At 39.1% G+C, this 16,977-nt stretch overlaps 1 protein-coding gene across 1 annotated transcript in view; it reads left to right on the plus strand.

Moving 5' to 3' along the window:
* The window catches only part of reck (reversion-inducing-cysteine-rich protein with kazal motifs), a 66,518-nt gene that overhangs the window by 40,769 nt on the left and 8,772 nt on the right, over window positions 1-16,977 (plus strand). The window contains exons 12-18 of the mRNA XM_046848476.1: window positions 4,753-4,889; window positions 4,980-5,120; window positions 5,273-5,461; window positions 6,740-6,862; window positions 7,979-8,150; window positions 12,541-12,736; window positions 16,680-16,890. Coding sequence (XP_046704432.1) covers window positions 4,753-4,889; window positions 4,980-5,120; window positions 5,273-5,461; window positions 6,740-6,862; window positions 7,979-8,150; window positions 12,541-12,736; window positions 16,680-16,890 — 1,169 coding nt within the window. The remainder of the gene's footprint in view (window positions 1-4,752; window positions 4,890-4,979; window positions 5,121-5,272; window positions 5,462-6,739; window positions 6,863-7,978; window positions 8,151-12,540; window positions 12,737-16,679; window positions 16,891-16,977) is intronic.

The following is a 16,977-nucleotide window of genomic DNA, read 5'->3' on the forward strand; positions in this document are numbered from 1 at the left end:
GAACTGTAACTCACATAACCTAATGGTGTGTTTGGAGTCATTGTCCTAATGGAAAACAAATTACGGTCCCACTAAGCGAAAACCAGATAGGATTGCATGTCGCTGTGGGAAAATGCTGTGGTAGCCATGCCTCTTAAGTGTGCTCCAAATTTTGACTATCATCAACAGTGCCCCCAGCAAAGCACCCCCACACCATCACACAAGACTACTGATGGTCTAAAGCACTTTAAGAAGCAAGCAATGTCACAAATGAACTTTTGACAATGCACAGCTGTGACTTGAAAATCATTCCAGGTGACTGCCTCATGAATTTGATGAGGAAATCCCATGAGTTTGCCAAGCTCTCATTATTCCAAATTCCAAACTTTTGTATATATATATATATATATATATATATATATATATATATATATATATATATATATATATATACACACACACACACACACATACTTGATATTTTCATGTTTTACAAATGGTGTCAAAAGTCAACTCAAAAGAGTAAGCTCAGTAAGAATAAGTTGGCTGATTGGTAGATATTCAGACTCTGAGGTTGTTTGAGCTGAAACACTTTCAAGCAAATCTCCAAGTTCATCTCAGCATGTTGCCATACATTCGAATCATCACACAGCAGAGAGGCATGCAGGAGTTGACAGCACAGTTCTGTCAGGAAGCCTAGAGAGATGTTTCACCTGACACTGTCATTCCCACCCACATAGACAAGAGCAAAACGGACTGTTTTGTTTGCATTTTATCACACCTGTGTTTACACTCCGAGCTGAAGCTTGTCTCATTTGGCGATCAGCAGGCCGTCCCTCGGCAATTGCTCCACTGCAGCAGCGTAAGGATTAGTCCTCCTCACGCAACAGTTTTGGAGAATGCTCTAGTTCATGTGTTTGACACATAAAACGCCCTGACTCCAGCAGCTCAGGACAAAAGCCCATCTCAGTGAGTGATGGCAGGCAGTGACCTCACCATCGTTCATCAGCATCCTTCTTCTGTCCTGTTTCAGCACGCATCAGAGTTTCTGTCTGCTAGCAATCAGCACCTGACAGTTTGCAGATAAGTGCATATTGTTAGATACTGGTGTTGCATTGAAATTTGTGAGCGAGTTCATCTGGTCAGCTTTTACCTTCTCTTATTGACATTTGGCTAAACCTTGTCCAGTTTCGTCAGAGATGATGCGTCTGACAATATTCAAACATAGAATGCCAATCATAGAGTTTCTAGAGACAACAGTAGAAGGTTTGCTATGTGGAATTAATGGTAGTTTGACAAAAAATATTTTAGAAATAAGCACACAAATTATTAAGTCTCCAAGAAACCGTCACTAGGTTACGTATGTAACCTAGTTCCCTGAGGGAACAAGAGCTGCGTCAAAAACGCTTTGGGAACGCCTCACGTTGTTCACGCTCTGAATCATGTGTAAAATCTGGCCAATAGGCAGTCGTGACGTCATTGGCGGGCGTCGTCGCACAAACCAGGAAGCTACAAAATGGGAGCAGGATAGCAACACCATCAGCTTCTGAAAAAGGAGAAGGTAAGCGCTGCAGGGATGTGGGGAGTATGGCCCATTGACGCAGCTCTCGTTCTTTCAGGGAACTAGGGTTACATACATAACCTAGTGACGTTACCTTTCAGGAACTCAAGCTTCGTCAAAAACGCTTTGGGAACGATTGTCCACTGTGCTAGTGTGTCTAAGCACAACCTGCATGCAGGAAAGGGGCCACAGGCACAGCTTCCATAACTCTGGGTGGGGGTAAACCAGGGTTTTCCCTGCTTGTGAGATGAGATCCCTCCTGGAAGGAATTTCCCAAGGAGGTCCCTTGAGGAGGGACAGCAGGTCCGTTAGCCATGGTCTGCCTAGCCAACGAGGTGCCACCAGGAGGAGACGAGCTCCTTCCTCCTTTCTAACCCTAACCCTAACCCTGGGACAATAGGAGGATCTGCCTGTACATCGGGCGAGACCAGAGACCCACCTGGTGGTTGATGTACGAGACCACGACATGTTGTCCATACAGACCAACATGTAGTGACTTCTCAGGTCTCAGTGGAAGTGTTCCAGTGTCAAGAACACGGCCATCTTCTCCAGGCCGTTCATGTGCCATGAAAGATGTGACTTGTTCCACCAACTTTGGGTGGAGCAGGCACTCATGACCGCTCCCCACCCTGTGAGGGACGCGTCCATCGTTAGCGTAACGTGATGACAAGGGGCCTTGAGACAGGAAAGTAGGTTCTTTCCATACTTTTAAGGCTCGAAGGGCTCGCCAGAAGTACCATGATAGTACGGAAAGGATTGCCCTTTCAGGAGAACCTGAACTCTGTCTCTGAGCCAACACTGGAGGGGTCTCAAATGGAGAAGGCCAAGTGGAATCAAACTGGACGCTGCCGCCATGAGACCAAGCAGCCTCTGGAACTGCTTCACAGTAAGTGACTGGCCTGCTTTTACTCTCTTGACTGCAGTGAGGATGACTTCGATCCGGGCAGGAGACAATTGTGCCCGCAACACGGTCGAGGCCCACACTATGCTCAAGAAGGTGGTTCTCTGTACTGGAGAAAGCACACTCTTCTTTGCGTTTAGTCTTAACCCCATTTCCTTCATGTGGGCGAGAACGACATCTTGATGCCGGACCGTCTGCAGCTCTGATCGAGCTAATACCAACTAATCGTCAATATAATTTAGAATGCGGATGCCCTGAAGCTGCAGCGGGGCTAGAGCCAAACAGAAGGACCCAATATTGGTAAGCTTTGCCCTCAAAAGCAAACCTCAGGAACCTCCTGTGAGAAGGAAGGATGGATATGTGAAAAAAGGCGTCCTATAGATCTATCGTGACAAACCAGTCCTCGGACTTGATCTGAGACACAATCTCCTTGAGAGTGAGCATCTTAAACCAGAGCCTCTTGAGTGAGCAGTTCAAAGAACGCAGATATAGGATTGGTCGCATAATGCCATCCTTCTTCAGAACAACGGCTGTCTGAAGTAGATTGACTCTCTGACTAAGGGATGTACCCCCGTAATAAAACGGGGGAAAGGAGGGACACACATGCGAAAGTTTGTTTGCTTCTTAGCCATGACTGCACAGATTCACACACAAAGCGCTCACCTGAACAACAGAAGCTTTTGTAGCTTCCTGTTTGCACGACGTCGCCCACCAATGACGTCACGACTATTGGTCGGATTTTACACATGATTCAGAGCGTAAACAATGCGAGACGTTCCCAAAGCATTTTCGACGCAGCTCAAGTTCCTGAAAGGGAACTGAAGCGAAAAGATCAGTCAGAAAGTAAGCAAGCTCACAAACTAGTCATCCTTTCAATCATTTGCAGAGCAGCTTTGTTTGGACCATGCTGAGTTATGATTATATGTATTTCAGGGTAACCTTTGAAGTCCCACAGGGCCTTAATAAGTATTTTCACTGTCGGCTAGCAAACAGTGATTAAGCTGTTTCCATTCTTAATTTCTTCAGTGGAAATTTACTTTCCTTCTTGGTTTCAGTTACACATGCCCTTGTCTAAAAATGTACAGCGCAATTTATTACCTTTATTACAGCCTCTTAGTCACATGAACAACAGCTTTATTAAACAGATCCTAATTTTTGGAACTGTGCTGGATTGATAAACATCATTCTTTCAATATATATTCCTTCGATATTGGTGGTTGAGATTTAATACATCACTTCAAAATCTGCCATAGGTGTTCATTTGGATTGAGATATCGCATGATATACACTATTTTCATTATCCATTTCAAACTACCAATTGGGCCCTTGCATGCTGTGGAAGGCCATCGGTTATCCTGGAAGAAACCACTCCCATCAGAAGTATACAGTTACACTCTACAAAGTTACTGAATGTTGTTCTGGCTCACTTTATCCACTGGGGACAAGTAAAGATAAATTATGAAGCAGAAGTAATGGCACCCTTTAAAAGCTGAAGCTTGGTGTGTTTTTCTTCTGTCTATCAGTTACCAGTATCAGTACAGTTAAGTATAATTTTCTGTATGTACAGTATATATTACAAATTCAGCACTTTTTAAGGAAAGTTCAACTGATCAGTTTTTGTTAGTGAAGGTCAGTTGAAACTGATCACTGGACTAATTCTTTTGGCACTATTTCACAGTGTGAAAACTGCAGGTATATGTTACCTGAACTGGACCATGAAAAAGAGCTCAGCACATCTTATGTCAGTATGAGTAAAGTATATAATGAAACAATTTGGCAAGTAGCCCGGATTAGAAAAGTCACCACTCCTGGATGTCAAATTTGTTGAATGACTTTGAGATGTTCTCATTCCTGACTGATGAAAACAGTGAACTCAACAGCTCAAGTGTGTTTCCAAGCACAAGATGTTTCATAGTGTATACTGTCAACAGGAAGTGTGCTTTCATCTCCTCTATCTGAACACGGAGGCCTGTAGTGGTGTGTGTGTGTGTGTGTGAGTGCATGTTTGCAATCCAAGCTGGCAGGAGCTCAGAGAAGTGGTGTGCTTCCGTTCTCGGCAGCAGACAGTTGAAACAGGATTTTATATTATAGTTTTTGCCTTTAATTATTATATACTTATCCTCTTTTTATGCTCTAATTTATATGGTGCTTTCCATATTTGCCATTTTTTAAATCTTATTTCAAGTTTAAAAATGCCAAATCACTGACTAGTATACATTTTATCCCAAGGTTAAACAAAGTAATCCCCCTCTAATTATTATTTTTTCATGGTAATATTGTTCAAATTTTATTCCTGAATGTTTGCCTTCAGGTCTGACTGCGTGGACATCCTGACCCACTGCGGTGACTTTTCACGCTTTCCTGACACCCACACACCAGAGCGCATCTGTGACCTTCTGTCTCCTACTGATGACCCAGAGAGATGCATTCCTCTGCAGAGATACCTCAGTGAGTCTTAAATCCTTCAACTTCAGCTTTATTTTTTCTGTTCGGAACCATGAAACTCATCTATATGTGGGATTCCATCGGCTTTTACAGCTCCTAGTCCTTTTGAAAACACCATCGAGGAGGTCATCCATCCCTGTAATCCTAACCCATGTCCCAGCAACCATCTGTGCGAAGTGAACAGAAAGGGCTGTCATCCAGGACAAGACTGCTCTCCGTTCTTCTGTGTGCCTGGTACTTGGTTTTTTATATTATCTGTCAGATATTTAACACTAATATTGAATAAATTTGTCGAAGAAAAAAATTTATTTATCTAATCTTGGTTGTTGATTAGTGCCTGGTAAAGGTAATGTCTAATTAATAATGGGAACTCTTTTGGGTGGCAGGATGCAAACTGGGCGAGGCTTCCGAGTTCCTAGTGCACATGGATGCTCGGATCCAGGTTCCGGTGCGCAGCGGACAGGCAGGCTGTTTTGAGGTGTGTACCTGCGGGCAAAGTGGACGACTGGAAAACTGTGCCGAGATGCCCTGTGTGGACACCACCAAAACCTGCACCGTCGGAGGACAGAGGAAAAGTGAGACGTGAAAGACTTGCTACATTATATTTTGATGTTTTGTTGTGAAGTTTTTTCTTTTTTCCTTCGATCATACTGTCCAACCCAGAAATTTTGTCAAGATGGTGAATGGTTTTTGTGAAAAATGAGTATGTAATTGTTAACAGAGTGCAATCATGTGATCATTACACAATAATTATCTTGTTTTAAGGAGAAAAGTCTTTGTTCTCTTTGGATTCAAAGTCAAAACAACAAAGACTAGAGCAAATGCAGCCCTCGGCCCTTCTCACTCGTCTGAAAGAACCCCCTAGCAAAACATTACATTAAAGGAGAAGAGTAAACGCCACCACATGCTGGAATTTCCTTCCTGCGGTCTCCTTTTTGGACAGACTGAAATGTCACTAAGGAACTTTTTTTGACAGACTTGCCCCTTCTTGGCACGAGTTGTAAATGATTGATTCACGCCTTTGACTGCTTCAAGTGTGTTTTTTAACACTGCCCCCTAGTGGTATAGTCATTGCTAACAAAAACAACTGAAGACTGTAACCTGCAGCTGCTGATTTTTTTTCATAACCATTTTTTTTTTTATGATATTATCCACAACACACCACTCATAAACATGTAAAACAAATATGCAGCAAAATATTGAATTTATTATAATGAAAAAGAGGGCTTGCTCTAAGAGAAGTAAACCACAATAGCAATGGTCAGTGTCTTATAATTGAAGACAGAGTTTTTATTTATGAGCATCTGTGTCATATTGTACATTTTGTATTGTATTGTAAACGGTGGTCGGTTTGAACCTGAATGACTTTTACGCTTATTGTGTAATTGAACTCTAAGCAGATTGGTTATTTGGGTTTATTTATGAAAGATTTGTTTAACAAAGATCTTCAGGGCCTTAGATTGATTCGGGAGAGGGTTGTGTTTACAAGAGCTTTTTGTTAGGGAATTGAAATACCACCGATAATAATGGGGATTTCTATGGCATGCCATTCAGTTTATTGTGCAGTCTGAAGGAAACACTGGAGAAGGTTTGTGGCACAGATATTCTAACAGCTTTGCAGAGGTAGCAGTTAGTCTAAATTCAGTTCAGTTCTTCAAATTCTTTCTAAAGTGTTTGTTTCTGTGTAGATTGAAAATATTTAGAAAATGCTGCTTAGATGTGCAATAGACTGAATTATGCTATGTTGCAGGAGTCATTATATTATTAAACAGGATTTAGATTTAGAAAAATCAGAATACAGAACAAAGTGTTTTAAACTCTGACCTCCTATTGACACAGTTTTTATTTTAAAGGTCATGGAGCATCATTTAAGGTGGACTGTAAGTCCTGCTTTTGCTACGCTGGAGAAACCATCTGCCCCAAACAACAGTGCCCGAGTCTCGACAGCTCAGTCGAGTCCCGCCGGGCATATACAGGTATGTGTGTCTATGTTTCACAGCTCCTACAGTTTTTAGCTCCTACAATTTACTACCTATTACTCTGTGGCGGGCCATGAATTTGGTACCTGGGCCTTCAGTGGGGACTTACCTGACTTAATCCACCTCTTAATACAGCACTATCACGTCACAATTATAGAAACCATCAATACTATACAAAAACTATTATAGAAAAAGGAATATCACATATGGAGGGTGAAAACCATTTCACTAAAGCAAGTTCCAAACCTCTACACTACAACCGCAACTGTGCACCTACATCATCTGGAACAGTTCAGAATAAATATTTGTCTAATAACATGACAAAAACATACAAAATGTAAATAAAATACAACCTACTTACCAAAGATGCAGACTTATAATTAGCACCGCTCCTCAGAGGCTGTAATCCAGTGGTACCGCTCGTATTCACTGGTCTGGAAGTGGAGAACAAAACCTTTCCCGGGCTGAGACAAGCTAGCTCGCTTCGGGGTTGGCCAACCTCCTCAAGAAGTCTAGCTTTTCTGGAAAATGTATTTTTAAGTATGTCCGAGACCAAATCAATTTCTCTTCCTCTGTAGGCATAAAAGTCTATCTCTGTTGTATTGATGTGTGCAGCGCTACACACATGTTTTGCCAGTCAAACTTGGCTGTAATAGTTTTCCTCTGACCAACCAATCAGAGGACGGAGAAATGCTGATGCTATTCTGGGCCAGGTAGCTGCCCTGTGAGGCGAATATAAAATCTGATTGGATAAAAAAAAACAGAGCTGTTTCTTAAGGAGACTATGGTAAAGACCCCAGCAGTGCAGACTTTGAAGGCCCTGGGCAGATTAGATTGACATGGCAGCACATAGAGGCTGAAATCTGATTGGACAAAAAAATCTAACATACACATACACATACTGGAAGCAGTGCAGCCAAGAGAGACGCTACAAAATGAAGAGAATAAACTGTTGGGAATAAATTAATACAATTTCATGAAACAAATATGAGAATTTAGGTTGTAAATGTAGGTCAGTGCTTCTGACAATGTTTAGGCCAGCAGAGAAGGCTTTGCTAGCCCTGACCGCCCGCCACTGCTATTACTACTTTTGAGTCTCCTCCTCTCTTTCAGGTGTTCCATGTGGCTGTCCTGATCATTTTGTTCCAGTGTGTGCCCATAATGGCCGAACGTACCCCAGTGCTTGTGTGGCACGCTGTATGGGCTTCCGAGACAATCAATTTGTGTTTGGCTCGTGCAGGAGCACAGGACCCTGCTCACCCAACCCCTGCCAGAGAAACCAGAGGTGAGAGCAAACCTGTCTCAGAGCAGTGAGTAGTCTGTAATAACGATATGTAGGATTAAAAATCAAACATTGTATGCCGGCTTGAGATTTCTTAGGTGTAAGCCTGAGCTTGGGTTTAATATCTGGGCAAAGTTTCATGTTCTTCAAGTTTCTGTGCAAAATGTCTCCAGGAAACTTGAAAAAGGCATGTTTGATGCCTTAATTGGCCAGTTTCTGCACATAGTGGTCCTGTAATAAACTTTGACCCTGACTAGAAATTACCATGATATTGTGCATAGTGTAAATGAATTAATAATTATTTAAAAATTGGGTTTCATAGTAGTGAATTAAAGAATTGTAATGGCATGTTAAAATACCTGTTAAATCCCTGCTATGCTGGTAACCTAATATACCTGGAAAACCATACACACAAACTTGTTTCACATTTTCATTAGAAATGGATTTGAAGTAAAACGTTCGAATCAAGTATAAGCTACCTGTTCCTGTGAGTAATAGAGTTATGGAGTTACTTGAGTTAAACTTATTGATGATGTGCATGTGTTATGGAAAATGCATCATATATTCTGTTATATATTTATATAAAATTATTATATATGCTGTTTTATGAGCAAAACACTATATGATTAGATGGGAGGTGGTTGCTCATTGGTTAAGGTATTGGACTTTGGATTAAAAAAGTCCCAGCACTACCAAGCTTCCAGTCCTCAGCTCCCACCTGCTCAGTTGTAAGTAGCTCTGAATAACAGAGTCTCCTAAATGCAGTAAGTGTAAAAAATGTAGTTAAAATGTTGATGTAATACCTTAAAATGATAAGGCAGTATTTAATTAGTCTAGTTGGTAAAATAAATACTTGAGGAAATCAATTGAATTTGACAAAAAGAGACAAAAAAAAAGCTATTTGAATCATATTTGGAGTCAACTCCGTGCTCTGGAAACGATTCGCCTCACGCAATCAAAATAAAGATAGAAGTGATTCTGTGTATAGAAGTAAATGTGTATATTGGCCTTTGCTTCAAATTTGTCCTGTTGGAATTAAACAGATCAGAGTTTGAACTCCAGTTAAGTCACTTTTTTGGCGATTGAGAGCATTGCTAACATTTTTTTATACTTAGAGACCTGTTATATGCTTGTTGTATCATGTACCTTATATTGACAAAGGTTTGAAGATACCTGAGACGCTATAAGATTCATGTGTGCTTTTTGGACATCCCATTCCACATTTAATCCCAGTTGCTTTTATAATTCCCTCCACTCTTTAGTTAAGATGTTCCAGATTTTGGTTTGTGATTGTGGAGATTTGTGCTCAATCAGTCACAAGGGTATTAGTAAAGTCATGTCTGATGTAGGCAAAGTGAGGCCTGAGGCGCAATCAGGGATCCAATTTTTACCAGAGGTGTTCAGTAGGGTTCAGGTCAGAGCTCTATAACTGGGCAATCAAGATCTTCCACTCCAACCCATTTAAAGTGTATCTTGAAACTGACTTTGTGCACAAGGGTATTGTCATGCTGGAACAAGTTTGGTTCCCCTACTTCGTGTGGAAGGGAAAATCTAATGACACTGAATCCAGAGACTTCTTATACAATTGTATGCATCCAACTTTGTGGTAACAGTTTTGGAAAGAACCGCATATGGCTTTTGTCTATATAGTAAATGTTTGCATTAAAGTGTTTCAAATGCTTTCCATACTCAAGTGATTTTATTGCTCTTCCTCTCCAGAGATTTTCACTTTGTCTTGTTCAGGTGTTTCATGCTTAGCCATGTTGTTTATTCAGGTGTGATGTTCAGACATTCCACTCCAGCCCAGGCTAATATTTCCTGAAGATATTTTGTAGCGAGAGTGTATTGTTGTAATCCTTCATCCGGATACTCCCTGGGCCGTAAGCCCTTTAGCTTAAGAGTGTCAGACTCCTTTGGGAATGGCATGAGCTCACGCCAGCTATTAGCTGTGTGCTAATGTGTTATTTTACTGTTAGAGTGCGACAGTAAAAGTCTAGTGTGAATCTGTTCGAAATAACACTTTTGATATTAAAGCTCTATATTAACACCTTATTGCTAATCATGCAGAACGTCTTAAGGAGTGTAAAATGTTTTTTTAAAGCTTTTTATATTCACTTCCTCGTTGCATGCTTTAGCAAAATGTTGAATTTTTCTACAGTTAATATGGAACTTGACGAGTCATGTGTAAGTCTCTTCTGATCAATTTTTCATTGCAATTCAGGAACGCTTGTTTATTATAACAACTCAAAGAGAACAGTCTGAAAGAGCTGTTGGGCACATTGAATACGGCTCCAACTTGTGTGGCTATTCCACTGAAATAAATGTCTTGTGGAATCTGTCTTATGTAACACCCAACAGCTTGTTTTATAACATCCCTCCCTGGCCCAGCGTTCAAAGCCAGAGCGTGATTCCATTGTTTTTTCTTTTGTAAACAAGATGATAAAATGGCAAACCCTTGTCGTTAAACTCCGGTTTGCGGCGCTTTTATGGAGCCAACCTTGATACATTGACGTCCATAAACAGTCTGGTTGTCAGGGATATATGTATATATATATATATATATATATATATATATATATATATATATATTGTATATGTGGAGCTGCTTGTTCTGTAGTCCTACAGATAACCTGGAAGAACAGGTCACTTCAATCATCAGTTGATTTTCAGGATACAACGCAGGAATACACTCTGAAATGGGATGCCAGTTTCACTGGGCACAGTGCACACACATTCACACCATGGAGCAAAATTAGTTTCGGTTCTGATTATACATGATAGGCATAATTCATCATTTATGATTGTAAAGGGCTTTTTTCTTTACTTATTCTCATGTTTCCATGTTTTAACATGCCATGCAACAAGTACGTTTCTATAATCAGTTGCTTGTAGTTTGTCTTCTTGCCACAAGGGGGCAGATTTGCCACACTGAGTTGATACACAGACTCCTGAATGATTGATTTGATTAGGGGTTAGGTTTTTGCAGTGCTGTGCAATGTGGCTAACAGCTTGGGCACTTAAAAAACAAATGAGCCTGCCACATATCTCACATTATAGCTGTTTCAAATTGACTCCACATTTGATTTTCCATTCAATTAATGCTGTTTGATATGATCCATCACAACACCTCAATCAGCTTACTCAACTCTCTTCTACTTTAGAGCAATTCTCTGTCCTTTTTGACCTGATACCCTGTCATGGCACCGTTTAACACTAATCTGATAGACAGTGGGCAAATTGGACAAATTTTGCAAGATCTTATTTATTAAATCTTAAATACTTTTTTTTTTACATTACAACCAATATATTTTTTCATTTCTTTGTATGAAATTTTGTTATGTGGTTTTTTCATTTAGAAAATTGCTTTTTTTTCTTAAATTCTGCTTTCTGTGGTCCTATATCCCGAGCGATACCTCGGAGTAGCATTAAGGTTGTGCGTGGAAACTCTAGTAAATGTTTTCAATTTTCAATATTATAGTCATAAGAAAGCAAAGCATTATATAAATGAACAGGAAATGCGATTAGGAGATTCAATATTAACTTCTACCTTGTTCTCCTGCACTTTCTTTCTCTAAATCCACAAAGCACAACTCAAAGCCCTGGATGAGAGACTTTATGAGAAAGGCAGGAGGATAGCAACAGTTGGATGTACAAAATAACAGTTATTTTTCTTATACTTTATGTATTGTGTCAGTTCAGTCTGCTTCTTATATGAACATTTCTCTCTAAAGATCATGCTCAGGCAGCAAAATATAGGAAAAGAATATATGTATGACAGTGACAAGGAAAAACTCTCTTAGATGGTATGCAAAAGAAACCTTAAGAGGAACCAGACTCTTCATCTGAGTAACACTAAATATCCATTCATCCAGATGCTCATTCACAGCTGGGAGCAAATTTTTGGGAAATAGTAGGAAAATGGAGAAACCCACATGCAGAAAGGGATATCATGCAAGAGATTGTGCTCTTTCCATAAGGAGTTTTAATATTAAAAGATTGGATTTTGAGATGCAGCAGAGAGAGGATCATGACTTGAGGCTTATTTATGCAATCTACAACAAACCTGCCTTTGTTCTTGAAAAAAAAAAAAAAAACATTTTATACCATACAATCCCACATAAAGCATCATACATATACTCCAAAGGCAAACATGTCCAGATCCTGAGTGACTTACAGCAGTTGAGGTTTAAGGGCCTTGCGCAAGGGCCCAGTAGTTGCAGTTCGGTGAAACAGGGATTTGAACTCATGACCTTCCAATGCAAAGTCCAACACTAACCTACTACCTTCTATAGCTTGTGCTGTTTGTTTGGACTACATCAAAATTGTTTCAGATAACCCAGTAAGAAATTGTCACCTATGAATAAACAGCATAATTTCATTTTTGCTGTCTCAGGTGCATCCCGAAAGAGCGTGTGTGTCTGACAAATACAACAGATTACCCGTGTCTCCAGTACCAGTGTGTGGGCCGTCCTTCTGGCTGCGATTCGAACCAGCTGGATCCAGCCTGTGACACGGACAACATGGAGCACACCAACTTGTGTCTGCTGTACCAGAGCGGCAAAACCCTGGCGTATATGGGTCACTGTCAGGTACACACATCTGTCTTTAACTGTATTGCTGCACAAAAACCTGTACACTTATTCCTATCATTTTAGAACTGTAATAATATCCTTTCGAGGGTTTACAATAATGCCATGCGACTCATTTTGATAGTTTATTCTTGTTTTTGTTTTTTTTCCTGACCTGGCAACTTTTTATTTGGCACACTTATTCAGCATTGCCTTTTGTTGCCTAAAGACAACTTATAAAGCATGCATCCATTCATCAAAGGAGATGAGAATAAGGCCATGATTCCTTAGCTACAATTACAAACTGCCCCTTTAATTACTAATGCATAGTATAGTATATATAACATAGTATAGTGTAGTTTTTACATGCCTTCTTCTGTGAATATGGACAATAATAATTTCAAAAGTAGCTAAATAAATATGTTATTAATTCTAAATGGTTTTAGATAAAACAAAAAGGCTGGTATATGTAAAAAGTTTGCCTAATTCCAACCGTTTTCTCGCAATTCCAACTTTTTCTTGTTTCTTGTTACTTATTTTTGGCAATCGGGCAGCGTCACCCCCTCTGTAGTGCCATAAGGCTTTACACATTGAAAATAAAATATGTTACAATCAATAGAATCGCATGGAATCAAACTAAGCCTCTGATCCCTGGAGAAAACTGAGAAACCTCGTTTATACACCAACAGCTTCAAATTTCAGACCGACGACATGGTTATTGTTGGATGTACCAGAAATCTTGGATGTTTACGAGAAATAAAGTCAAAATTGTGAGAAAAAGAAGTCGAATTGTGAGGAAACAAAAGCCAGAATTGCAACAGAAAGTTTCTAAACCATTTAAATTTGCATTTTGATGAATTATGGCAATTAAATGCACTAAATTGGTTTAGATTTCGCAGATATTCTTGTATGCAATTTCTGCAATAGAATGTTTTCAAGACAAGACCCGTCTTATTTTCGCTGGTGTATTTGGTATTGCTCTTTAATAAAGAAAAAGTAATTCTTAACCAATTACTTGATTAATCATTGCAATAATCAACAGAATACTCGATTTCTAAATGAATCGACAGCAACAGCTCTACAATGGACATTGCCTTAAAGCAGCTTTACATAGATAAAGCAGTAATAAAGAATGTATACCTTTGTCCCTAATGAGCAATCCACTTGTGTTTGTTTAGTTCCTGTTCCCACCCACTAGTGACCTCTGTCCTTTTGCACATCAACCATCAGCTAACAGCCATGAGGGTTTTTTGTAATGCATAAGCAACAAACTGTTGGGGAAATTGTGCTATCTATCCACTTCTGCATGCATGAATTCATAGGCACACCGGGTTGGCTAATGTTGGTGTAATTGACAGGAGTGAAAGATCTCTTAAGTGTGGATCAGTCATTATTGGTTCTTTAGTGTAACCTCTGGCAACAGTCCATTATTCTACTCAAGCCAAACTTTAATTGGGGTCCCCGTTCTGTCATTGTTCCAAAGCGACACTAGAGGGAACTGCCCTGCCCAAATAACAGCAGAGTGTGTTTATAGTCTAAACTGGAGTTTTTTAGGAAGCTGGGTCAAATGACTTCACATTAACTACAACCGTCTGCTGAGGCAAAGCCATTAATTTAGCTGCAGCTAAAACAGCAGTCTGAACACTGGGTCCACACGATGTGCAGTGTTTAATGATGAACACAACTTTTATAATAGCAAAAGAGTAGGACATTTTTCAGCGTGGCTAGGTGTGGTGAACATTTTTCTGTCTAGCTGTGTGGGTTTGTCTGCATTTACACAAACACAGACACTCCAAACCTATAAACACACACAGCGTAGGTAAGAGGAGAGCTCATTCATATGCAGCCTCAAATTCTGAATATCATGTTGCTAACTATCTTTGGGCTACGTACATTAGCCTGTTTTACAAGTATTCGTTCAAAGATGCGCCTGAAGTGATGCCTAGAACATTCCACCACCAAATAAAAGATGATATGTAATAAAAATGGCATATTCTCACTCATATTATGTAGAGATTAAAGGAGTAAACTCATTGGCCACTATTTATGCTTCCTGTGGTGCTCAGGTTGCTGCTGCTAACTCACCCCACACTCCCTGAGTCTGATCTCATGGAAAACAGCTAGATCAATTACCAGCTCATTTAAATACCACCAGCAAGCAAGCAGGCCAGTTAATGAGGATATGTGCAGGAGGAAATCTTAGGTATCATGTTTAAAGAGAGAGATGATCAGTGTATTTAGCAACAACACATGGCTTAGATTTCTGTGTTTGGCTCATTCTGTAAATACGACATCTTAACTGCTGGGTTTTTCACATTATTGTGTATTTTACAGACTGATAGACACAAGGCAATTGTTATTGCAAAATTTAATTAAAAAACCCACCTGCACACACTTATTTAGAAAGAAAACAAAGGCAATAATAAAAGAATGTAATGTAACTCTAATTTTATACACAGTTATATACAGTAAATTGATGCATGACACAGAGCATCTGCTAGCTCTTCTATTTTATGTTCCTGCCACTTGCTGGTGATGGCATTATATTTTTAGGTTGTGCATATTCGTTTAAGATTCTCATTAGTGTGAATGTTATAAGTAAAAAAGGATTTTCTCTTAAACTGTGATCTGTGATATGTTTCTGAAGTGAAACTTAATTTTAATTTAAAAAATGTCGATCCCAAAAAAAAATATATATAATAAATAAGTAAAAACTTAGTGTTTTTGTTATTTTAGAGTGCACTAAATATGCAATGGACACATACTGAAGTCATTGTATATTATCTTTAAGCTGTAAACACACTAGAAACAAGCAGTTACTGATTGTAGCCAATAGCAATTACATTTCATCATATTTAAGCCCTTGGTCTGTTCTGTTTTGTTGCTTAGCAACTGTATTTTACTGTTAATAGAGTGCATTGCCTAGCTGCAGAACTTATTGTGAGTATTTTTTATATATAATAAATATTTATTTTTTATTGAACACGGCTTCAAATAGCACCATATATATGTATGTATATATATATATATATATATATATATATGTGTGTGTGTGTGTGTGTGTGTATATATATATATATATATATATATATATATATATATATATATATATATAATTTTTATTATTTGTTTATTTAAAAAATACTGTAAAAATAAACAAATAAATAAATAAATATAAACGAGGCGAATTTAAAACCTTCAACGCATCACACATTTATTCTCGACATCCTTTCTTTACTCAGATATAAAAAAAAATAAAATAAAAAAAAGATGCACATATCCGGCAAATAAAACCGTCCGTGTGGAAACATATCAAAAGTTCTGTTTTGTGTCCTGATGATTTAAATATTTAAAACACCATAATTACTTTAAAACATTTACAAGAATATTTTGTGTTGATGCTCAGGATCAATGTTGACGTCTATATATATACACACACAATCGGGGAAATAATTATTTGATCCCCTGTTGCTATAGTTTTATAGTATATTTTAACAGAGAGAGACAGAATATTAAAAATATCCATAAAAAACTCGGCAGGTTATAAATGAATTTGTATTAGACAAAGTGAAGCTTCTTGCTGATGGTCTTGTAGCTCATTCCAGCCTCGTGCAGGTCTACAGTCTTGTCACTGACGTCTTTTGACAGCTCTTTGGTCTTTCCCATGGTGGTGGAGAGGTTTAAATAAAAGAGGTTGATTCTGTAACTGGTCTCTTTTATACACACAATGAATTAGAATTAGGAGTATTTTTTACAAGGACATGACAAATTTGGGTCTGTGGGAGTCAGAATTCTAACTGGTTGGATTTTTTTTTTTTCTGTTAAAATAAACCTACCATTAAAATCTTAAACTGTTCATTACTTTGTAAGGGGGTAAATGTACAAAATCAGCAGGGGATAAAATAATTATTTCCTCCACTGTATACACACATACATAATCAAAATGTGTGTGTTTTGCGCACAGGAAGCATGCAGGGTAACTCGGGAAGTGTGTGGACACAACGGTGAGACGTATAACACAGTGTGTGAGGCGTTTTCTGACCGCGTAGCTGTGGATTATCAAGGTCGCTGCCATGCTCTGGGCTCCGTGTCAGGCTTCCCGTCTGATTCAGGCTGCAATGCTGTGCCCTGTCCTCCCCTATCTGCTGCAGGCTGTAACCCCATCACTCCACCCGGTGAGTTACACTCCTTCTTTCTCCACCCTACACAACTAATTTGTATCTCTTGAAATTTCTCTTGAAATTTCTCTTATTTTTGTGTGT

This window comes from Silurus meridionalis, chromosome 4 (genome assembly GCF_014805685.1).
Source record: "Silurus meridionalis isolate SWU-2019-XX chromosome 4, ASM1480568v1, whole genome shotgun sequence".
Classification (NCBI taxonomy): Eukaryota; Metazoa; Chordata; class Actinopteri; order Siluriformes; family Siluridae; genus Silurus; species Silurus meridionalis.